The 26761-nt window shown below is 38.4% G+C and overlaps 1 protein-coding gene across 5 annotated transcripts in view; it reads right to left on the bottom strand.

Moving 5' to 3' along the window:
- Positions 1 to 26761, bottom strand: part of EDEM3 (ER degradation enhancing alpha-mannosidase like protein 3) — a 97937-nt gene that overhangs the window by 11327 nt on the left and 59849 nt on the right. For 2 of the 5 annotated variants that reach the window (XM_049700572.1, XM_049700544.1), the window contains exons 19-20: positions 26060 to 26245; positions 24733 to 24780 (exon numbers count right to left, since the gene is read on the bottom strand). In XM_049700572.1, the coding sequence (XP_049556529.1) occupies positions 24733 to 24780; positions 26060 to 26245 (234 nt within the window). Of the gene's footprint in view, positions 1 to 23222; positions 23255 to 24732; positions 24781 to 26059; positions 26246 to 26761 lie in introns of those variants that run through there. The other 3 variants (XM_004275225.3, XM_049700598.1, XM_033437969.2) reach the window with 2 other exon arrangements.

Raw genomic sequence — 26761 nt, 5'->3', positions numbered from 1 at the left:
AAGACCTACAATAATGAACCCATACAATTAAGAAAATGGGAATAGGAACATACATATTGATAATTACCTTAAATGTAAATGGACTAAATGTTCCCACCAAAAGACACAGATTGGCTGAATGGATACAAAAACAAGACGCATATATTTGCTGTCTACAAGAGACCCACTTCAGACCTAGAGACACATACAGACTGAAACTAAGGGGATGGAAAAAGGTATTTCATGCAAATGGAAACCAAAAGAAAGCTGGAGTAGCAATTCTCATATCAGACAAAATAGACTTTAAAACAAAGACTATTAGAAGAGACAAAGAAGGACACTACATAATGATCAAGGGATCGATCCAAGAAGAAGATATAACAATTGTAAATATTTATGCACCCAACACAGGAGCACCTCAATACATAAGGCAAATACTGACAGCCATAAAAGGGGAAATCAACAGTAACACATTCATAGTAGGGGACTTTAACACCCCACTTTCACCAATGGACAGATCATCCAAAATGAAAATAAATAAGGAAACACAAGCTTTAAATGATACATTAAACAAGATGGACTTAATTGATATTTATAGGACATTCCATCCAAAAACAACAGAATACACATTTTTCTCAAGTGCTCATGGAACATTCTCCAGGAGAGATCATATCTTGGGTCACAAATCAAGCCTTGGTAAACTTAAGAAAATTGAAATTGTATCAAGTATCTTTTCCAACCACAACGCTATGAGACTAGATATCAATTACAGGAAAAGATCTGTAAAAAATACAAACACATGGAGGCTAAACAATACACTGCTTAATAACGAAGTGATCACTGAAGAAATCAAAGAGGAAATCAAAAAATACCTAGAAACAAATGACAATGGAGACACGACGACTCAAAATCTATGGGATACAGCAAAAGCAGTTCTAACAGGGAAGTTTATAGCAATACAATCCTACCTTAAGAAACAGGAAACATCTCGAATAAACAACCTAACCTTGCACCTAAAGCAATTAGAGAAAGAAGAACAAAAAAACCCCAAGGTTAGCAGAAGGAAAGAAATCATAAAAATCAGATCAGAAATAAATGAAAAAGAAATGAAGGAAACGATAGCAAAGATCAATAAAACTAAAAGCTGGTTCTTTGAAAGGATAAACAAAATTGATAAAGCATTAGCCAGACTCATCAAGAAAAAAAGGGAGAAGACTCAAATCAATAGAATTAGAAATGAAAAAGAAGTAACAACTGACACTGCAGAAATACAAAAGATCATGAGAGATTACTACAAGCAACTCTATGCCAATAAAATGGACAACCTGGAAGAAATAGACAAATTCTTAGAAATGCACAACGTGCCAAGACTGAATCAGGAAGAAAGAGAAAATATGAACAGACCAATCACAAGCAGTGAAATTGAAACTGTGATTAAAAATCTTCCAACAAGCAAAAGCCCAGGACCAGATGGCTTTACAGGCAAATTCTATCAAACATTTAGAGAAGAGCTATCACCTATCTTTCTCAAACTCTTCCAAAATATAGCAGAGGGAGGAACACTCCCCAACTCATTCTACGAGGCCACCATCACCCTGATACCAAAACCAGACAAGGATGTCACAAAGAAAGAAAACTACAGGCCAATATCACTGATGAACATAGATGCAAAAATCCTCAACAAAATACTAGCAAACAGAATCCAACAGCACATTAAACGGATTGTACACCATGATCAAGTGGGGTTTATTCCAGGAATGCAAGGATTCTTCAATATATGCAAATCAATCAACGTGATACACCATATTAACAAATTGAAGGAGAAAAACCATATGATCATCTCAATAGATGCAGAGAAAGCTTTTGACAAAATTCAACACCCATTTATGATAAAAACCCTGCAGAAAGTAGGCATAGAGGGAACTTTCCTCAACATAATAAAGGCCATATATGACAAACCCACAGCCAACATTGTCCTCAATGGTGAAAAACTGAAAGTTTTCCACTAAGATCAGGAACAAGACAAGGTTGCCCACTCTCACCACTCTTATTCAACATAGTTTTGGAAGTTTTAGCCACAGCAATCAGAGAAGAAAAGGAAATAAAAGGAATCCAAATCGCAAAAGAAGAGGTAAAGCTGTCACTCTTTGCAGATGACATGATACTATACATAGAGAATCCTAAAGATGCTACCAGAAAACTACTAGAGCTAATCAATGAATTTGGTAAAGTAGCAGGATACAAAATTAATGCACAGATCTCTGGCATTCCTATACACTAAGGATGAAAAATCTGAAAGTGAAATCAAGAAAACACTCCCATTTACCATTGCAACAAAAAGAATAAAATATCTAGAAATAAACCTACCTAAGGAGACAAAAGACTTGTATGCAGAAAATTATAAGACCCTGTTGAAAGAAATTAAAGATGATACCAACAGATAGAGAGATATACCATGTTCTTGGATTGGAAGAATCAACATTGTGAAAATGACTCTACTACCCAAAGCAATCTACAGATTCAATGCAATCCCTATCAAACTACCACTGACATTTTTCACAGAACTAGAACAGAAAATTTCACAGTTTGTATGGAAACACGAAAGACCCCAAATAGCCAAAGCAATCTTGAGAACGAAAAACGGAGCTGGAGGAATCAGGTTTCCCAACTTCAGACTATACTACAAAGCTACAGTAATCAAGACAGTATGGTACTGGCACAAAAACAGAAATACAGATCAGTGGAACAGGATAGAAAGCCCAGAGATAAACCCACGCACATATGGTCACCTTATCTTTGACAAAGGAGGCAGGAATGTACAGTGGAGAAAGGACAGCCTCTTCAATAAGTGGTGCTGGGAAAACTGGACAGGGACATGTAAAAGTATGAGATTAGATCACTCCCTAACACCATACACAAAAATAAGCTCAAAATGGATTAAAGACCTAAATGTAAGGCCAGAAACTATCAAACTCTTAGAGGGAAACATAGGCAGGACACTCTATGACATAAATCACAGCAAGGTCCTTTTTGACCCACCTCCTAGAGAAATGGAAATAAAAACAAAAGTAAACAAATGGGACGTAATGAAACTTAAAAGCTTTTGCACAGCAAAGGAAACCATAAAGAAGACCAAAAGACAACCCTCAGAATGGGAGAAAATATTTGCAAATGAAGCAACTGACAAAGGATTAATCTCCAAAATTTATAAGCAGCTCATGCAGCTCAATAACAAAAAAACAAACAACCCAATCCAAAAATGGGCAGAAGACCTAAATAGACATTTCTCCAAAGAAGATATACAGAGTGCCAACAAACACATGAAAGAATGCTCAACATCACTAATCATTAGAGAAATGCAAATCAAAACTACAATGAGATATCATCTCACACCAGTCTGAATGGCCATCATCAAAAAATCTACAAACAATAAATGCTGGAGAGGGTGTGGAGAAAAGGGAACCCTCTTACACTGTTGGTGGGAATGTAAATTGATACAGCCACTCTGGAGAACAGTATGGAGGTTCCTTAAAAAACTACGAATAGAACTACCATATGACCCAGCAATCCCACTACTGGGCATATACCCTGAGAAAACCATAATTCAAAAAGAGTCATGTACCAAAATGTTCATTGCAGCTCTATTTACAATAGCCCAGAGATGGAAACAACCTAAGTGTCCATCATCGGATGAATGGATAAAGAAGATGTGGCACATATATACAATGGAATATTACTCAGCCATAAAAAGAAACAAAATTGAGCTATTTGTAGTGAGGTGGATAGACCTAGAGTCTGTCATACAGAGTGAAGTAAGTCAGAAAGAGAGAGACAAATACCGTATGCTAACACATATATATGGAATTTAAGAAAAAAAATGTCATGAAAAACCTAGGGGTGAAACAGGAATAAAGACACAGACTTACTAGAGAATGGACTTGAGGATATGGGGAGCAGGAAGGGTAAGCTGTGACAAAGCGAGAGAGAGGCATGGACATATATACACTACCAAACGTAAGGTAGATAGCTAGTGGGAAGCAGCCGCATAGCACAGGGAGATCAGCTTGGTGCTTTGTGACCGCCTGGAGGGGTGGGATAGGGAGGGTGGGAGGGAGGGAGATGCAAGCGGGAAGAGATATGGGAACATATGTATATATGTAACTGACTCATTTTGTTGTGAAGCTGAAACTAACATACCATTGTAAAGCAATTATACTCCAATAAAGATGTTAAAAAGAAAAATAAAATCAAATTTTTGGTGAAAATAAAATAAAATAAAATAAAATGGCAATAAATACATGTCTATCAATAATTACCTTAAATGTCAATGGATCAAATGCTCCAATCAAGAGACAGAGTGGCAGATTAGATTAGAAAAACAAGGGCCTAAAATATGCTGTCTACAAGAGACCCACTTTAGAGCAAAGGACACACATAGATTGAAAATGAGCAGATGGAAAAAGATATTTCATTCAAACAGAAATGACAAGAAAGCAGGGGTCGTAATACTCTTTTATCAGGCAAAACAGACTTCAAAACAAAGGCTATAAAGAAAGATGAAGAAAGACACCATATAATGATAAAAAGATCAATACGAGGAGAGGATATTACACTTATCAACACATATGCACCCAATATAGCACCCAAATACATAAAAGAAACACTAACAGACATAAAGGGAGAAACTGATGGGAATACAATAATAGTAGGAGACTTTAACACCCCACTCACATCAATGAAAAGATCTTTGAGACAGAAAATCAATAAGGCAACAGAGATCCTAAATAATACAATAGAACAGTTAGACTTAATTGATATTTTCAGGACATTACACCCCAAAAAAGCAGAATACACATTCTTTTCAAGTGCACATGGAACATTCTCTTAAGATTGACCACATACTAGGCCACAAAACAAGCCTCAGCAAATTTAAGAGTATAAAAATTATTTCAAGCATCTTTACTGACCACAACAGCATGAAACTAGAAAACAATCACAAGAAAAGAAATGAGAAAAAAAAATTACATGGAGACTAAACCACATGCTACTACAAAACCAATGGGACAATGATGAAAAAAAAATTTAAAAATACTTTGATGCATTTCCCCAGTGGTCCAGTGGTAAAGAATCTGCCTTCCAATGCAGGGGACGTGGGTTCAACTCCTGGTCAGGGAACTAAGATCCCAAATGCTGTGGGGCAACTAAGCTGGGTGCCACAACTACTGAGCCCACGGGCCTCAACTAGAGAGCCTATGTGCCACAACTACACAGCCCACACACTTTGGAGCCTGAGTGTCATAACTACAGAGAGAAAACCCACACGCCACAACTAGAGAAGACCGCGTGCCACAACTAGAGAGAAGCCCGTTTGCTGAAATGAAGATCCCGCGTGCCTCAGCTAAGACCTGACACAGCCAAAAATAAAAAATAAAATACTTTGAGGTAAATGACAATGAAAACACAACCATACAAATAACATAGGATGTAGCAAAAGCAGCTCTTAGAGGGAAGTTCATAGTGATACAGGCCTTCTTTAAGAAACAAGAAAAGTCTCAAATAAACAACCTAACCCACCACCTAAAAGAATTAGAAAAAGAACAAACAAAACCTAAAGTCAACAGAAGGAAGGAGATAATAAAGCTCAGAGAGGAAATACATAGAGAGGAAATACATAGGAAATACATAGAAAAAACAATAAAAAAATAATCAGGGAGGAATCAAGATGGCAGAGGAGTAGGACGTGGAGCTTACCTTCTGCCACAAATACATCAAAAACACATCTACAAGTGGAACAACTCACACAGAACATCTACTGAATGCTGGCAGAACTCAGACTTCCGAAAGGGCAAGAAAACCTCAACGTAAACAGGTGGGATGAAAGAAAAAAGAAAAAAAAAAAAGAGAGAAAGGAATCACGATGGGACTTGTGTCCCAGGGAGGGAGCTGTGAAGAAGGAAACGTTCCCCCACCCTGGGAAGTCCCCTCACCAGTGGAGAGATCAGCCTGGACAGAGGGGATGCTTTGGAGCCTCAGAGGAAAGTGCAGCAACCAGTTTGCAGAAGGCAAAACAGACAGAGACCTGCACAGATGGTTGGTACCACCACCCTACGTTCCCCAGCCTGAGATGCTCATCTGCTGGTATGGACAGGGGCTAGATGCTGAAGCTCTGGCTTTGGAGGTCAGACCCAGGGAGAGGACCAAGGGTTGGCTGCAGGGAGACAGCCTGAAGAGGCTGGAGTGTGGCAGCTGAGGATACACTTGGAAGAGGTCTGGACCTGACAGAGAGGCAAGGCACCATTGTTGGGGGGCACACGAGGAGAGGTACAGGACTGCCATAGGAGCTTCTTTCTGTGCGTGTGGGCTCTCAGGCAACAGGACGCCACCTACACGAGCTTCAGGTGCAGGCACAAGCCACTGCTGCCGTTGTGGGCTCCAGAGATGGGCATGGGCCATTGCCACAGCTAAACAACCTGTGAGCAGGCATCAAGTGCTGCCCCAGCTGTCCCGGGAGTGTGCCAGCCACCTCCACCATTGGGAAACCTGCAAGCAGGCGCCGATCACTTTCCCTGCTGCCCCGGGACGTCGCCACTGCTGGGAGACACAGCAGTGGGTGCCAAGCACTGCCCCTGCTGTCCTGGGAGTGCAAGGGCAGCTGCTGACACTAGGCGACCCAGGAGCAGGCGCCAGTTGCTGCCCCTGCTGTTCCATGGGTGCGTGGGCCGCCGCCACAGTTAGGGGACCCACGAGCAGACTGCAAGCACTTGCCCCTGCTGTTCTGGGCACTCACAGCCCACTGCCACTGCTGGGAGTCCCACAGGTGGGCACAAATTGTGCCCCGCCGTACAGGGAATGCACACAGGCCACCGCACCTAAACATCCCATATCAAGGGGTAATGGCCAGCACACGCTTAGGAAAGAAGCAGCAAGCATCCAAACCAAAAGCACCCCTTGATTCTGGACGTGATGGTGGAGTGGAAGGACTTGAGCTCACCTCTTCTCATGAAAACGCTAAAACCACAACTAACTGCTGAACAACCATCAACAAAAGACTGGAACCTACAAAAAAAGGTACATCCAAAGACAAAGAAGCAGCTACAATGAGATGGTAGGAGGAGCTTTTGCAATATAATCAAATCTCATAGTCACTAGGTGAGCAACCCACAAAACTGCAAAATCATTATATGGCAGAGGTACTCCCACAGCAGTAAGTTCTGAGCCCCTTGTCAGGCTCCCCAGCCTGCGGGGCTGGCATTGGGAGGCGGAGCCCCCAGAGCATTTGGCTTTGAAGCCCAGCAGGACTTGAGTGCAGGTGCTCCACAGGACTGGAGGAAACAGAGATTCCACTCTTGAGGGTGTACACAAGATTTCATGTGCACTAGAACCCAGCACAAACTACTGACTCCATAGGAGCCAGAGCTAGACCTACACGAGGATCTTGGAGGGTCTACTGGGGAGGTGGGGGTTGGATGTGGCTCACTGTGGGGGCAAGGACACTGGTGGTGGAGGCTCCAAGGAATATTGGTCGGCTGAGCTCTCCTGGAGGTCACCATTTTGGTACTGAGACCTGGCCCCACCCAAGAGCCTGCAGGCTCCAGTGGTGGAACGCCTAAGCCAAACAATCAGGAGGGGTGGAACACAGCTCCACCAATCAGCAGACAGGCTGCCTGAAGTCGTACTGAGCTCACAGCCACCTCTATACACACCCCTTGACACGGTCCTGCCCACCAGAGGGACAAGACCCAGCTCCACCAACCAGTGGAGAGCCCCAGTCCCTCCCACCAGGAAGCCTGCACAAGCCACTGGACCAACCTTATCCACCAGGGGACAGGCACCAGAAGCAAGAGGAACTACAATCCTGCAGCCTGTGGAAAGGAGACCACAAACACAGTAAGTTAGACAAAATGAGACGGCAGAGAAATATGTTTTAAACTAAGGAACAAGATAAAAACTCGGAAGAACAACTAAGTGAATTAGAGATAGTCAATCTATCTGAAAAAGAATTCAGAGTAATGACAGTAAAGGTGGTCCAAGATCTCAGAAAAAGAATGGAGGCACAGACCAAGAAGATACAAGAAATGTTTAACAAAGACATAGAGGACTTAAAGAACAGAGATGAATAATACAATAACTGAAATGAAAAAATACACTAGAAGGAAACAACAGCAGAATAAATGAGGTAGAAGAACAAATAAGTGTGCTGGAAGACACAGCGGTGGAAATCACTGCCGTGGAACAGAATAAAGAAAAAAGAATGAAAAGAAGTGACGACAGTTTAAGGGACCTCTGGGACAACGTTAAACACACCAGCATTCACATTATAGGGGTCCCAGAAGGAGAAGAGAGAGAGAAAGGACCTGACAAAATATCTGAAGAGATGATAGCGGAAAACTTCTTTAACATGAGAAAGGAAACATTCACTCAACTCCAGGAAGTGCAGAGAGTCCCATACAAGATAAACCCAAGGAGGAACACGGCAAGACACATATTAATCAAACTGACAAAAATTAAAGACAAAATATTAAAAGGAACAAGGGAAAGCAACAAATAACATACAAGGAAATCCCCATAAGGTTATTAGCCAATTTTTCAGCAGAAACTCTGCAGGCCAGAAGAAAGGTGGCATGATATACTTAAAGTGATGAAAGGAAAGAACCTTCAACCAAGAATACTCTACCCATCAAGGCTCTCGTTCAGATTTGATGGAGAAATGAAAAGCTTTACAGACAAGCAAAAGCTAAGAGAATTCAGCACCACCAAACCAGCTCTACAACAAATCCTCAAGGAAGTTCTCTAGGTGGAAAAGAAAAGGCCTACAACTAGAAACAAGAAAATTATGAATGGGAAAGCTCACCAGTAAAGACAAACATTAAGTAAAGGTAGGAAATCATCCACACAAAAATATGATATCAAAACCAGCAATCATGAGAAGACAGTACAAATGCAGGATACTGGAAATGCATTTGAAATTAAGAGACCAACAACTTTTAAAAAGTCTTGTGTGTAAACATATATATATATATATATATATAGACTCCTACATCAAAACCTCATGGGAACCGCAAACCAAAAATCTACAATATATACAAACACAAAAAAGAAAAAGCAACCCAAACATAACACTAAAGATAGTCATCAAATCACAAGAGATACACACACAAAAAAGAAAAAGCAATCCAAACATAACACTAAAGACAGTCATCAAATCACAAGAGAAGAGAGCAAAAGAGGAAGGGAAGAAAACAGACCTACAAAAACAATTCCTAAACAATTAACAAAATGGCAATAAGAACATACATATCAATAATTACCTTAAATGTAAGTGGATTAAATGCTCCAACCAAAAGACATAGACTGGCTGAAGGGATACAAAAACTAAACCCCTATATATGCTGTCTACAAGAGACCCACTTCAGATCTAGAGACACATACAGACTGAAAGGGAGGGAATGGAAACAGATATTCGCAAATGGAAATCAAAAGAAAAGTGGAGTAGCAATACTCATATCAGACAAAATAGACTTTAAAACAAAGACTATTACAAGAGACAAAGAAGGACACTATATAACAATCAAGGGATCAATCAAAAGAGAAGATATAACAATTGTAAATATATATGCACCCAACATAGGAGCACCTCAATACGTAAGGCAAACGCTAACGGCCATAAAGGGAGAAATCGATAGTAACACAATAATAGTGGGGGCATTTAACACCCCACTTTCATCAACAGACAGATCATCCAGACAGAAAATCAAAAAGGAAACACAGGCCTTATATGACACATTAGACCAAACAGACTTGGTATTTACAGAACATTCCATCCAAAAGCAGCAGAATACACTTTCTTCTCAAGTGCACATGGAAAATTTTCCAGACTAGATCACATCATGAGCCACAAATCAATCCTCAGTAAATTTAAGAAAATTGAGATCATATCAAGCATCTTTTCAAACAGCAACACTACGAGATTAGAAATCAATTTCAAGAAAAAAACTGTAAAAAACACAAACACGTGGAGGCTAAACAATATGTTACTAAACAACCAATGGATCACTGAAGAAATCAAAGAGGAAATCAAAGAATACCAAGAGAAATGACAATGAAAACATGACAATCCAAAACCTATGGGATGCAGCAAAAACAGTTCTAAGAGGAAAGTTTATAGTAATCTTACCTCAGGAAACAAGAAAAATCTCCAAAAAGCAACCTAACCTTATACCTAAAGCAACTAGACAAAGAACAAACAAAACTAAAAGTTACAAGGAAAGAAATCATAAATATCAGAGCAGAAATAAATGAAATGGAGATGAAGAAAACAATAGAGAAGATCAATGAAACTAAAAGCTGGTTCCTTGAGAAGATAAACAAAATTGATAAACCATTAGCAAGACTCATCAAGAAAAGAAGGGAGAGGGCTCAAGTCAATAAAATAAGAAATGAAAAAGAAGTTACAATGGATACCACATAAATACAAAGGATCATAAGAGACTACTACAAGCAACTATATTCCAATAAAATGGACAACCTAGAAGAAATGGACATCATAGAAAGGTACAACCTTCCAAGACTGAACCAGGAAGAAATAGAAAATATGAACAGACCAATCACAAGTACTGAAATTGAAACTGTGATTAAAAAACTTTCAACAAACAAAAGTCCAGGACCAGATGGCTTCACAGGCTAATTCTATCAAACATTTAGAAACTGAAACTCTTCCAAAAAACTGCAGAGGAAGGAACACTCCCAAACTCATTCTATGAGGCCATCATCACCCTGATAGCAAAACCAGATAAAGATACCACAAAAAAAGATTACAGGCCAATATCACTGATGAACATAGATGCAAAAATCCTCCAAAAATACTAGCAAACTGAATCCAACAATACCTTAAAAGGATCAGACACCATGTTCAAGTGGGATTTATCCCATGGATGCAAGGATTCTTCAACATATGCAAATCAATTATTGTGATATACCACATTAACAAACTAAAGAATAAAAACCATATGATCATCTCAATAGATGCAAGAAAAGCTTTTGACAAAATATGACACGAATTTATGATAAAAACTCCAGAAAATGGGAAGAGAGGGAACCCACCTCAACGTGATAAAGGCCATATATGACAAACCCACACCTAACATCACTCTCAACAGTAAAAAGCTGAAAACATTTCCTCTAAGATCAGGAACAAGACAAGGATGTCCACTCTCACCACTTTTATTCAACATAGTTTTGGAAGTCCATAGTTTTGGCAATCAGAGAAGAAATAAAAGGAATCCAAATTGGAAAAGAAGAAGTAAAACTGTCACTGTGTGCAGATGACGTGATACAATACATAGAAAATCCTAAAGAGGCTACCAGAAAACTACTAGAGCTCATCAATAAATTCAGTAAAGTTGCAGGATACAAAATTAAAACATAGAAATCTCTTGCATTCCTATACACTAACAACAAAAGATCAGAAAAAGAAATCAAGGAAACAATCCCATTTATGATCACACCAAAAAGAATAAAATACCTAGGAAAAAACCTACCTAAGGAGGCAAAAGACCTGTCCTCTGAAAACTATAAGATGTTGATGAAAGAAATCAAAGATGACTCAAACAAATGGAAAAATATACCATGTTCTCGGATTGGAAAAATTAATATTGTCAAAATGACTATACTTCCTAAAGCAATCTACAGATTCAGTGCAATCCCTATCAAATTACCAGTGGCATTTTTCACAAAACTAGAACAAAAAAATTTGGAATCTGTATAGAAATACAAAAGACCCCAAATAGCCAAAGCAATCCTGAGAAGGAAAAACTGAGTTGGAGGATTCAGATTACCTGACTTCAAACTATACTACAAAGATACAGTAATCAAAGTTGTACGGTACTGGCACAAAAACAGAAATACAAATCAATGGAACAGGACAGAAAGCCCAGAAATATATCCACACACCTATGGTCAATTAATCTATGACAAAGGAGGCAAGAATATACAACAGAGAAAAGACAGTCTCTTAAATAAGTGGTGTTAGGAAAACTGGACAGCTATACATAATAGAACGAAATACGAATATTCTCTAACACGACCCAAAAAAACCCCCTCAAAATGGATTAAAGACCTAAATGTAAAGCAGGATACTGTAAAACTCTTAGAGGAAAACACAGGCAGAACACTCTTTGACATAAATCATAGCAATATCTTTTTGGATCCACCTCCTAGAGTAATGAAAATAAAAACTAAAATAAACAAATGGGATGTAATTTAACCTAAACACTTTTGCACAGCAAAGGAAACCATAAACAAAATGAAAAGACCACCCACAGAATGGGAGAAAATATTTGCAAATGATGCTACTGATAAGGGATTCATCTCCAAAATACACAACCAGCTCATGCAGCCCTATACCAAAAACCAAACAACCCAATCAAAATATGGGCAGATCTAAACAGACATTTCTCCAAAGAAGACATACAAATGGCCAACAGGCACATGAAAAGATGCTCAGCATTGCTAATTATTAGTGAAATGCAAATCAAAACTACAATGAGGTGTCACCTTACACAGGTCATAATGGCCATCATCAAAAAGTCTACAAACAATAAATGCTGGAGAGGGTGTGGAGAAAAGGGAACCCTCCTAACACTACTGGTGGTGCAGCCACTATGGAGAACAGTATGGAGGTTCCTTAAAAAAACAAAAATAGAACTACCATATGATCCAGCAATCCCACTCCTGGGCATATATCTGGAGAAAACCATAATTCTAAAAGATATATGCACCCTGGGAAGACCTTCAAGATGGTGGAAGAGTAAGATGTGGAGATCACCTTCCTCCCTACAAATACATCAGAAATACATCTACACGTGGAACAACTCCTACAGAACACCTACTGAATGCTGGCAGGAGACCTCAGACCTCCCAAAAGGCAAGAAACTCCCCACGTACCTGGGTAGGGCAAAAGAAAAAACAGAGACAAAAGAATAGGGACGGGACCTGCACCAGTGGGAGGGAGCTGTGAAGGAGGAAAAGTTTCCACACACTAGGAAGGCCCTTCACTGGTGGAGATGGCGGGTGGCGGAGAGGGGTAGAAGCTTCGGAGCCACAGAGGAGAGTGCAGTAACAGAGTGCAGAGGGCAAAGCGGAGAGGGAGAGATTCCCGAGGTGCTGACCAGCACTCACCAGCCCAAGAGGCTTGTCTGCTCAACCGACGGGGCAGGTGGGGGCTGGGAGCTGAGGCTCCGGCTTCCGAGGTCAGATTCTAGGGACAAGACCGGGGTTGGCTGCGTGAACACAGCCTGGCGGGGGTGGCTAGTGTGCCACAGCTAGCTGGGAGGGAGTACGGGAAAAAGTATGCAACTGCCGAAGAGGCAAGAGACTTTTTCTTGCCTCTTTGTTTTGCAGTGCGTGAGGAGAGGGGATTAAGAGCACTGTCTAAACGAGCTACAAAGATAGGTGCAAGCCGTGGCTATCAGCAAGGACCCCAGAGATGGGCAGGAGACACTAAGGCTGCTCCTGCAGCGACCAAGAAGCCTGTGTGCGAGCACAGGTCACTCTCCACACCTCGCCTCCCAGGAGCCTGTGCAGCCCGCCACTGCCAGGGTCCCAGGATCCAGGGACAACTTCCCTGGGAGAAAATATGGCGTGCCACAGGCTGGTGCAACATCACGCCGGCCTCTGCCGCCGCAGGCTCACCCTGCATTCCGTACCCCTCCCTACCCCCTGAGTGAGCCAGAGCCCCCTGATCAGCTGCTACTTTAACCCCATCCTGTCGGAGTGGGAACAGATGTCCTCAGGTGACCTATACACAGAGGTGGGGCCAATCCAAAGCTGAACCCCAGGAGGTGTGGGAACAAAGAAGAGAAAGGGAAATCTCTCCCAGCAGCCTCAGGAGCAGCGGATTAAATCTCCACAATCAACTTGATGTACCCTGCATCTCTGGAATACCTGAATAGACAACGAATCATCCCAAATTGAGGTGGTGGACTTTGGAAGCAATGATATGTATATTTTTTTCCTTCTTCTCTTTTTGTGAGAGTGTATGTGTATGCTTCTGTGTGTGATTTTCTCTGTATAGCTTTGCTTTTACCACTTGTCCTAGGGTTCCGGCTGTCCGTTTTTTTTTAGTATAGTTTTTAGCGCTTCCTATCATTGGTTGATTTGTTTTTTGGTTTGGTGGCTCTCTTCTTTCTTCCTTTTTTAAAATTACTTTTTAATTTGTAATAATTATTTTTTATTTTAATAACTGTATTTTATTTATTTATTTATTCTTTCTTTCTTTTTTTTTCTCTCCCTTTTATTCTGAGCCATGTGGATGACAGGGTCCTGGTGCACTGGCTGGTGTCAAGCCTGTGCCTCTAAGGTGGGAGAGCCGAGTTCCGGAAATTGGTCCACCAGAGACCTCCCAGCTCCATGTAATATCAAATGGTGAAAATCTCCCAGACATCTCCATCTCAACGATAGACCCAGCTCCACTCAAGGACCAGCAAGGTACAGTGATGGACACCTTATGCCAAACAACTGGCAAGACAGGAACACAACCCCACCCACTAGCAGAAAGCCTGCCTAAAATCATAATAAGGTCACAGACACCCCAAACCACACCACGAGACGTGGACCTGCCCACCAGAAAGACAAGATGCAGCCTCATCCACCAGAACACAGGCACTAGTCCCCTTCACCAGGAAGCCTACACAACCCACTGAACCAACGTTAGCCACTGGGGACAGACACCAAAAACAACGGGAACTACGAACCTGCAGCCTGCAAAACGGAGACCCCAAACACAGTAAGTTAAGCAAAATGAGAAGACAGAGAAACACAAAGCAGACGAAGGAGCAAGGTAAAAACCCACCAGACCAAAAAAATGAAGAGGAAATAGGCAGTCTACCTGAAAAAGAATTCAGAGTAATGATAGTAAAGATGATCCAAACTCCTGGAAACAGAATGAAACATTTAACATGGATCCAGAAGAACTAAAGAGCAAACAATGATGAGCAACACAACAAATGAAATTCAAAATTCTCTAGAAAGCATCAATAGCAGAATAACTGAGGCAGAAGAACGGATAAGTGACCTGGAAGATAAAATAGTGGAAATAACTACTGCAGAGCAGAATAAAGAAAAAAGAACGAAAAGAACTGAGGACAGTCTCAGAGACCTCAGGGACAACATTAAACACACCAACATGCAAATTATAGGGGTCGCAGAAGAAGAAGAGAAAAAGGGACTGAGAAAATATTTGAAGAGATTATAGTTGAAAACTTCCCTAATATGGGAAAGGAAATAGTTACTCAAGTCCAGGAAGCACAGAGAGTCCCATACAGGATAAATCCAAGGAGAAACACACCAAGACACATATTAATCAAGCCATCAAAAATTAAATACAAAGAAAAACTATTAAAAGCAGCAAGGGAAAAACATCAAATAACATACAAGGGAATCCCCATAGGTTAACAGGTGATCTTTCAGCAGAAACTCGGCAAGCCAGAAGGGAGTGGCAGAACATATTTAAAGTGATGAAAGGGAAGAAACTACAACCAAGATTACTCTACCCAGCAAGGATCTCATTCAGATTCGATGGAGAAATTAAAACCTTTACAGACAAGCAAAAGCTAAGAGAATTCAGCACCACCAAACCAGCTTTACAACAAATGCTAGAGGAACTTCTCTAGGCAGGAAACACAAGAGAAGGAAAAGACCTACAATAAGAAACCCAAAACAATTAAGAAAATGGTAATAGGAACTTATATATCAATAATTACCTTAAATGTAAATGGATTAAATGGTCCAACCAAAAGACATAGATTGGCTGAATGGATACACAAACAAGACCGGTATATATGCTGTCTACAAGAAACCCACTTCAGACCTAGGGACACATGCAGACTGAAAGTCAGGGGATGGAAAAAGATATTCCATGCAAATGGAAATCAAAAGAAAGCTGCAGTAGCAATTCTCATATCAGATAAAATAGACTTTAAAATAAAAACTATTACAAGAGACAAAGAAGGACACTACATAATGATCAAGGGATCGATCCAAAAAGAAGATATAACAATTGTAAATATTTATGCATCCAATCGGAGCACCTCAATACATAAGGCAAATGCTAACAACCATAAAAGGGGAAATGGACAGTAACACAACTACAGTAGGGGACTTTAACACCCCACTTTCACCAATGGACATCATCCAAAATGAAAGTAAATAAGGAAACACAAGCTTTAAATGATACATTAAACAAGATGGACTTAATTGATATTTATAGGACATTCCATCCAAAAACAACAGAACACACTATCTTCTCAAGTGCTCATGGAACACTTTCCATGATAGGTCATATCTTGGGTCACAAATCAAGCCTTGGTAAACTTAAGAAAATTGAAATTGTATCAAGTATCTTTTCCAACCACAACACTATGAGACTAGATATCCATTACAGGAAATAATCTGTAAAAAATACAAACACATGGAGGCTAAACAATACACTACTTAATAACCAAGAGATCACTGAGGAAATCAAAGAGGAAATCAAAAAATACCTAGAAAAAAATGACAATGAAAACACAATGACTCAAAACCTATGGGATGCAGCAAAAGCAGTTCTAAGAGGGAAGTTTATAGCAATACAATCCTACCTTAAGAAACAGGAAACATCTCAAATAACAAACCTAACGTTGCATCTGAAGCAATTAGAGAAAGAAGAAAAAAAAAACCCAAAAGTTAGCAGAAGAAATCATAAAGATCACATCAGAAATAAATGAAAAAGAAATGAAGGATACAATAGCAAAGATCAATAAAACTATAAATTGGTTCTTTGAGAAGATAAACAAAATTGATAAACCATTAGCCAGACTAATCAAGAAAAAAAGGAAGAAGATTCAAATTAATAGAATTAGAAATGAAAAAGGAGAAGTAACAACTGACACTGCAGAAATACAAAGGATCATGAGAAATTACTACAAGCAACTCTATGGCAATAAAATGGACAACCTGGAAGAAATGGATAAATTCTTAGAAATGCACAACCTGCTGAGACTGAACCAGGAAGAAACAGAAAATATGAACAGACCAATCACAAGCACTGAAAGTGAAACTGTGATTAAAAATCTTGCAACAAACAAAAGCCCAGAACCAGATAGCTTCACAGGCGAATTCTATCAAACATTTAGAGAAAAGCTAACACAACACCTATCCTTCTCAAAATCCTTAAAAATATAGAAGAGGGAGGAACACTCCTAAACTCATTCTATGTGGCCACCATCACCCTGATACCAAACCAGACAAAGACGTCACAAAGAAAGAAAACTACAGGCCAATATCACTGATGAACGTAGATGCAAAAATCCTCAACAAAATACTAGCAAACAGAATCCAACAGCATATTAAAAGGATCATACACCATGATCAAGTGGGGTTTATTCCAGGAATGCAAGGATTATTCAGTATATGCAAATCAATCAATGTGATACACCATATTAACAAATTGAAGGAGAAAAACCATATGATCATCTCAATAGATGCAGAGAAAGCTTTCGACAAAATTCAACACCCATTTATGATAAAAACCCTGCAGAAAGTAGGCATAGAGGGAACTTTCCTCAACATAATAAAGGCCATATATGACAAACCCACAGCCAACATCATCCTCAATGGTGAAAAACTGTAACCATTTCCACTAAGATCAGGAACAAGACAAGGTTGCCCACTCTCACCACTCTTATTCAACATAGTTTTGGAAGTTTTAGCCACAGAAATCAGAGAAGAAAAGGAAATAAAAGGAATCCAAATCGGAAAAGAAGAAGTAAAGCTGTCACTGTTTGCAGACAACATGATACTATACATAGAGTATCCTAAACATGCTACAAGAAAACTACTAGAGCTAATCAATCAATTTGGTAAAGTAGCAGGTTACAAAATTAATGCACAGAAATCTCTGGCATTCCTATACACCGATGATAAAAAATCTGAAAGTGAAATTAAGGAAACATTCCCAGTTACCACTGCAACAAAAAGAATAAAATACCTAGGAATAAACCTACCTAAGGAGACAAAAGACCTGTATGCAGAAAACTATAAGACACTGATGAAAGAAATTAAAGATGATACTAATAGATGGAGAGATATACCATGTTCTTGGATTGGAAGAATCAACACTGTGAAAATGACTCTATTACCCAAAGCAATCTACAGATTCAATGCAATCCCTATCAAACTACCACTGGCATTTTTCACAGAACTAGAACAAAAAATTTCACAATTTGTATGGAAACACAGAAGACTCTGAATAGTCAAAGCAATCTTGAGAAAGAAAAACGGAGCTGGAGGAATCAGGCTCCCCGACTTCAGAGTATACTACAAAGCTACAGTAATCAAGCCAGTACGGTACTGGCACAAAAACAGAAATATAGATCAATGAAACAGGATAGAAAGCCCAGAGATAAACCCACACACATATGGTCACCATATTTTTGATAAAGGAGGCAAGAATATAAAATGGAGATAAGACAGCCTCTTCAAAAAGAGGTGCTGGGAAAAGTGGTCAGCTACATGTAAAAGAATGAAATTAGAACACTCTCTAAGAGCATACACAAAAATAAACTCAGAATGGATTAAAGACCTAGATGTAAGGCCAGACACTATCAAACTCTTAGAGGAAAACATAGGCAGAACACTCTATGACAGAAATCACAGCAAGATCCTTTTTGACCCACCATCTAGAGAAATGGAAATAAAAACACAAATAAACAAATGGGACCTAATGAAACTTCAAAGCTTTTGCACAGCAAAGGAAACCATAAACAAGATGAAAAGACAACCCTCAGAATGGGAGAAAATATTTGCAAATGAAGCAACTGACAAAGGATTAATCTCTAAAATTTATAAGCAGCTCATGCAGCTCAACAGCAAAAAACCAAAAAACCCAATCCAAAACTGGGCAGAAGACCTAAATAGTCATATCTCCAAAGGAGATATACAGATTGCCAACAAACACATGAAAGAATGCTCAACATCACTAATCATTAGAGAAATGCAAATCAAAACTACAATGAGGTATCACCTCATACCAGTCAGAATGGCCATCATCAAAAAATCTACAAACAATAAATGCTGGAGGGGTGTGGAGAAAAGGGAACCCTCTTGCACTGCTGCTGGGAATGTAAACTGATATAGCCACTATGGAGAACAGTATGGAGGTTTCTTAAAAAACTATAAATAGAACTACCATACGACCCAGCAATCCCACTACTGGGTATATACCCTGAGAAAACCATAATTCCAAAAGGGTCATGTACCACAATGTTCACTGCAGCTCTATTTGCAATACCCAGGACATGGAAGCAACCTAAGTGTCCATCGACAGATGAATAGATAAAGATGTGGCACATATATACAATGGAATATTACTCAGCCATAAAAAGAAACGAAATTGAGCTATTTGTAATGAGGTGGATAGACCTAGAGTCTGTCATACAGAGTGAAGTCAGAAAGAGAAAGACAAATACCGTATGCTAACACATATATATTGAATTTAAGAAAAAAAATGTCATGAAGAACCTAGGGGTAAGACAGGAAAAAAGACACAGACCTACTAGAGAATGGACTTGAGGATATGGGGAGGGGGAAGGGTAAGCTGTGACAAAGCAAGAGAGAGGCATGGACATGTATACACTACCAAACGTAAGGTAGATAGCTAGTCGGAAGCAGCCGCATAGCACAGGGAGATCAACTCAGTGCTTTGTGACCACCTAGAGGGGTAGGATAGGGAGGGTGGGAGGGAGGGAGACGCAAGAGGAAAGAGATATGGGAACATATGTATATGTATAACTGATTCACTTTGTTATAAAGCAGAAACTAACACAACATTGTAAAGCAATTATACTCCAATAAAGATGTAAAGAAAAAAAGAAGATGTGGCACATATATACAATGGAATATTACTCAGCCATAAAAAGAAACGAAATTGAGTTATTTGTAGTGAGGTGAATGGATCCAGAGTCTGTCATACAGAGTTATGTGAGAAAGAGAAAAACAAATACTGCATGCTAACACATATATATGGAATCTAAAAAAATAAAAAGGTCATGAAGAACCTAGGGGTAAGACAGGAATAAAGACGCAGACCTACTAGAGAATGGACTTGAGGACATGGGGAGGAGGAAGGGTAAGCTGGGACTTAGTAAGAGAGTGGCATGGACATATATATACTACCAAATGTAAAATCGATAGCTAGTGGGAAGCAGCTGCATAGCACAGGGAGATCAGCTCAGTGCTTTGTGGCCACCTAGAGGGGTAGAATAGGGAGGGTGGGAGAGAGGGAGATGCAAGAGGGAAGAGGTATGGGGATATATGTATATGTATAGCTGATTCACTTTGTTATAAAGCAGAAACTAATACAACATTGTAATGCAATTATACTCCAATAAAGATGTTAAGAGAAAAAAATGATATATGCACCCCAATGTTCATTGCAGCACTATTTTAAATAGCCAGGACATGGAAGCAACCTAAATGACCATCAATAGATGAATGGATAAAGAAGATGTGGTGTACACACCACTGTAAAGCAATTATACTTCAATAAAGATGTAAAAAAAAAAAAAAAAAAAAAGATGTGGTGTGTGTGTGTATACACACACACACACACACACACACACACACACACACACAATGGAATATTACTCAGCCATAAAAAAGAATGAAATAATGTCATTTGCAGCAACATGGATGGACCTAGAGATTATCACACTAAGTGAAGTAAGTCAGAGAGACAAAGACAAATACCATATGATATCACTTAACATGTGGAATCTAAAATACGACACAAATCAACATATCTACAAAACAGAAACAGACTGTCAGACATAGAGAACAGAGTTCTGGTTGCCAAGGGAGAGGGGAGGTGGTGGAGGGAAGGACTGAGAGTTTGGGATTAACATATGCAAACTAGTATATATAGGATGGATAAAGAAACAACAAGGTGCTACTGTATAGCACAGGCAACTATATTCAATATCCTCTGATAAACGATATTGGAAAAGAATATATATATATATATAACTCAATCAGTTTGCTGTACAACAGACATTAACACAACATTGTAAATCAGCTATGCTTCAATTTAAAAAAGTAACAGTGTAATATAGGAAAAGGAAAGATCAAGTGTATTTTCAAATTGTGTTTTATACTTAAACTCAAAGCAACTCAATTTTTAAAAACACTATCAAGATAAAAGAATTTGATAAGGAGGGTAAAAATAAGTAGGCAAATACAAATAACCCCAATAAAATACAAATAACGCTAATAAAATACAAATAACCCCAATAAAAGTAGAAGCTACAACACAGAATTAAATTTATTAAGAAATCGTATTGCTTAATACTATAAAATCTCAATGAAAACTTAAAACAAGATCTGATTCAATTTACAGGTAAGTGTATGTTCCTGGACGGAAAGTCAATATTTAACAAAATTTTCCTGTTTACATGTAAGGTGTGCAATTATACAATTCCAAAATGAATCCCAATTCTACTTCTTTTTCTTTTCTTTTGGGACCAGATAGTATTATTTTTAAATTCCTATGGAAGAGTATACATCACAGAGAAGTCAAGAAATTCTGAAAAGTATTAGTGACAGGAGAGTTGCCTTATCAGATAATAAAATTTATTCAAAATAGCAAACTTTTATTATTGGCACAGGAATAAACAGATTAGTGGAAAAGAAGAGCAAGTCCAAAAACAGATTGAATATATAAGAATATCTGATATATAGCAAAGTGGCAACAACCAGCTAAATAAAAATGGCAGTTGGAAAAGTACAAAAAGGAAGAAAGAATCTACCACACCACTACAAATCTTCATTCTAAGGTGCCTGCTGTCACAGTATGGAGTATCATAGTCCTAAGAGTGTAATGACTACATCATTACATTCAGGAATGGTGTATCAGAAACACAGGAAGCAAAAAGAAAAAAAAGAATGAAAAAAATCTCAAGATACCAAAAAAAAAGAAAAGTACTAAGTTTTAATAATGAGAAGACAAAGGAGCCTTGGCAAAGACTTCGAGACTGGATGTTCTACAATCATTCATTCATCCACACAACCAGCATTTACTGAAAGCAAGGAATACAGAGCTGACACACAGGTAAAGAAGTACAATGTAATATAAATGTCAAAGTATCTGTGCAACCATATTAAGATGTCCATACATTTTATCTATGAAAATAAGAGAAAAGTTCATAGAAAAGATAGCATTTAAAATACTTGGTATTTAGAATGACTGAACGTTTTTAAAGAGGAAAAGGTTGTGGGAGTGGGATAGGGATTAACAAGGCATTTCCAGAAAGACGGAAGAGATGAGCAAATGCAAAAGTGCATGAGAAAACACGCGGTGGTTGGAGAAGAGAAGCTGGGGTAGGTAAGTATTGATTCTGCTAATGTTTCAGTTGCCCCTTTCCAGGCAAAGATGCCATCTGTTTGCATACTAGATTTGTCTCCTCATAATCAAATTCCTTCCAATAGCAATCTAAGTTCTACAGATCAACCAAAGGACAGATTCACTGCAATCAAGTTGAGTGGAGGATAATCTTAGGAAAAGTAACACTGCCACACTTAAATCTTGAGCAGTTCAAACCATGAGACCTTTCTTTTATTTCCTGTTTTCTCTGTCTGCCTCTTTACCAGACAGACACAAATATAGGAGTAGCCCTGAGAATATCTGTCTATAGCTCTTAAGGCATTGGAATTCTACACTATAAACTATAAGTATGACAATGTATTGAAATTTTTAAATGCTGATGTTTTTTCCCCCATTGAGAAATACTACTGGGAAAAGTCAATTGAATCTCAATTGTAAATTGTTTCAATTTGGATCTAAGGGTAAACAACACAGTGTCCTTTGTTTGTGGGCACAGGGTGGGAATTATTATTAAGTACCTTTACAAATTCTTGAAATTTTGGAAACGGACACATGACAGACACGATATTAACACTCCTATGGATAACTTAATTTTTAGAAGTGTGACTGGTTTGTTCTGAGGAAGCAGCATTTCCACTTGATAAATTACTAATGCTTTATTTCGGAAGAAGAATGTGTAGTAAGTTATCTGGACATTTTTGCTAGCAGATAGGACTGTTGCAGATACTTCTATATTCATAGCTGGGACTTATCAGAATTAGAAGGTGGGAGTAGTGGCTTGTTCTGGGGTTTCTGTTTTCTGTCTTAATACGTGGGAAGAATGCCTCAATCAAAACTGTGTGACTTTTTAAGGGAAATACGTATCTGTGGAATGAGATTTTTAGAAAAGCCAATCTGGATGACATGTGATCGTTCGGATTTAAGGCTGCTATGATTTGGTGTACTTATATAATCCCACCTAGTACCCCTGATGGCACAATACGGCCAGATACAGAGTTAGGAGATAAAAAAAGAGGGGCGTGGGGTGCCTTCTTGGTCTTGTTTAGTGTTTCTCAAAGTATAGCTGTGTGCAATTAACTGGGATGCTTGTTTAAAATTTCAGATCCTGATCCCCCACTTTCAGAGAGTCTGATTCAATACTCTGGAGTAGGACTCAGGAATCTACACTTTTAACTCCTACATCAGCTGATTCTGATGCAGAAGAGAAACACTGATGCATGCAGTAATGGCAAAGGACAAATTAATGATAACCACTACAGACGTTAACTTAGAGTATTTTCCTAAGCGAATAAAGCAGTTGATTTAATAAAACTATTATCATTGACTTTAGTTACACTGATAAATATTAACAATTATACTACAACTCATTGCTGATAGTTAATAATGCCATACAGTTCTTTAAAAAGCTATACCAAAAGGGCAATTTTTCAAGACTTTTTGTCAAAATATCACTCTATAACAGAAATACACTTCAAAAAATTGACTATCAAAACTTAAAAAATATATATAATTTAAATAAAGCCCTTTTATTTCAAGGTCCTTAAGGGAATACTGTTACGCTGTTCAGACTTTTTTTAAATAGTAGAACTGATCTTTTTTCATATCTTTTCTCTGGTATAAGCAGCACATGCTTTACCACAGTCTTCCAGTCCTCACCCCACACACTCCTAACACATATACGGGTTTTTTAAACAAGTCGATCTTTTAAATATTTTACACTGCATTCAAATAAAAAGTAATCAAAAATAACACGTGCCATACAACGTCTTTGTTAGAGTGACTCTTGCATTGCTATGGACTACTGAGTTCACCTATTAGATATTTCACTGATACATAAATAAACTAATTTATAGATCAATAAAGAATCATGATTATGGGGGCTTCCCTGGTGGCGCAGTGGTTGAGAATCTGCCTGCCAATGCAGGGGACACGGGTTCGAGCCCTGGTCTGGGAAGATCCCACATGCCACGGAGCAACTAAGCCCGTGCACCACAACTACTGAGCCTGAGCATCTGGAGCCTGTGCTCCGCAACAAGAGAGACCGCGACAGTGAAAGGCCTGTGCACCGTGATGAAGAGTAGCCCCCGCTCACCGCAACTAGAGAAAAGCCCTTGCACAGAAACGAAGACCCAACACAGCCATAAATAAATTAATTAATTAATTAAAAAAAAAAGAATCATCATTATGGGACAGCTGACTAGACATGAAAATAATCTAATTACTTTAAACCAGATATTATCATGGTAGCCACTGAAATATATATATGTGCACACACATGTGTGTATATACATGTATACATACACATACATATATGTAATTTAAGGCTTATTAAAGATACTTACTACTATTAATAATGTAGCTCGGAATCATTTTACCTTTTAATATTGCTGCTGAAATTCCAATGGTAGCACAAAATAGGGGGGAAAAAAGCAAAGGCATTAAAGAGTTATATGGAATAATATTTTGCCTGTGTTTGATGTGCTTAAATGCATGTATATAGGAAAGAAGATCTGAGTTGGAAAAAAGGGCTCAGAAAAAAAAAAAAAACAGGCACATAGGCAGATTTAAGAAGATCAGAAATCCTTTCTACTGTTTCTATTTATACATCCTTACATACATCCTACTCACTCCACAGTCCTTAAATAGTTGACATCTCAATGAATCTCAAAGAATAAAGCAATACAAGAAGACAAGACAAAACACTAATTTGGCTAGCCCTAGATTATTGCTAAACTTTTTTTTTTTTATTGTTCCACTTGGAAGATATACTGAATTGAAATGAATAAGTTTCCTACCTATCTACCAAGCAAACATCCCAACATCAACAACCCTGTGCAGATTATACAACTTTATCCATTTAAGGGGGGGTGGGAGGAGTACTGCTCTCTCTATAGGTATCTCCAGTGGATAAGAAAGACTGCTGTTATAAGCAGGATTTCAGTCTATATCTGATGGTTCACTTTCCCTCATTTCTCCTCTATTCCTAGATGTGAAACTATGAAAGAATACTAGTTAAGACCTTGCATTTATACAGCAATTTGGGTTTCAAAGAGCTTTCAAGTTACTAACAAACATTTTGGCCTAGAGAGGACTATATCATGAATTAAGGCATGCTATCTTGTTCTTCAGGCATCAGCCATGTATAACTCTTGTAACTTATAAATACCTATGTGATGAACTTGGATCTCAATGGAAAGAAGCTGCTAGATTTCTATTGCCTTCATCAAGACAGTGGTCATTTGATTATAGGTGGCCTGGTAAAACCCCACTACTATTATATTGTATACAACACCCTTCTATACAATCTCTTATTATTCCTTATTAAAAAAGTAGAAGATGTAGTATCAGTGAAATTGAACGGTGAACATCTGTGGATATTAAAAATGACTCAGTGTAATCTCTTGTATTTTTATCACTGGGCAGAATTATAGCAAAAATTATAAATTACATACAAAAATATAATTCTAGAAACATTCTAACTCAGCGAACAAAGCAAAATAAACATTTTACTACCCTTTTTTCCAAAAGAAAAATATATTTTGAAACCATCTTCTAAAAAGTTTACTTCTTTTAACCAGTGAACCATAAATAATCTTTTTGTAACTCATTTTTGTTATCAAGTTAGGAAAATTAATGCTAAGCTGAATACAAATGATTTTTTACCCTTACCTCGATCTTTTGCTTTGTCAGAAAGGAGGACCTCTACCTCCTCATATTCCCGGATGGCGTCCAATATGATACTTCCTTCTTTACTGAATAAGAACAGCATGGGAATTGTGATGTCATCTGTGTCCTTTCCATCACCTGCCATCTGGAACAGAGGGGCAGTATCACTGCTGCTCCCCTCATTGTCATCTAGCCAGAAAATGAATACAGCAAACATAAAAACGTTCATCCATTAAAAAGGTCTAGCTACCAATCTTTACTGTTGTTTACCTGTTGACAGCATTAATTTTCTGCATCAAGAACCACAGAAACACTCATACTTTTGGGGCCCACTAATTCTACTCCTAGAAATCTATCCTGAGGAAATAATTCAAAAGAAGCAAAATGATCTATGCTTGAAAAAGTTTACTGGAGTGCTTTTTGTAACTGTCAACAACTGTAAACTATTATAAGTAAATTATAACGAACTACCTGAGGGAACACACAGAAAAACAAAATGTTATTATTACATAAAAAAAGTAGAACACAAAATTCTAGGATTATGACTATAAAGATTTCACATGCTTATGAAAAAGCCTAAAAATGGAAAAATTCAAAGACTTGAATTACAATGATAGAACTATGAAATTTTATTGTTGTTTAGGATTTCTTCGAATGGCATTATATTGTTTTACCAAACTACAAATTGACGGTTCTTTTTAAGAT

Source organism: Orcinus orca, chromosome 1 (genome assembly GCF_937001465.1).
Source record: "Orcinus orca chromosome 1, mOrcOrc1.1, whole genome shotgun sequence".
Lineage (NCBI taxonomy): Eukaryota > Metazoa > Chordata > Mammalia > Artiodactyla > Delphinidae > Orcinus > Orcinus orca.
The sequence above is the reverse complement of the archived record's forward strand: the minus strand, read 5'-3'. Positions and strand labels throughout refer to the sequence as shown.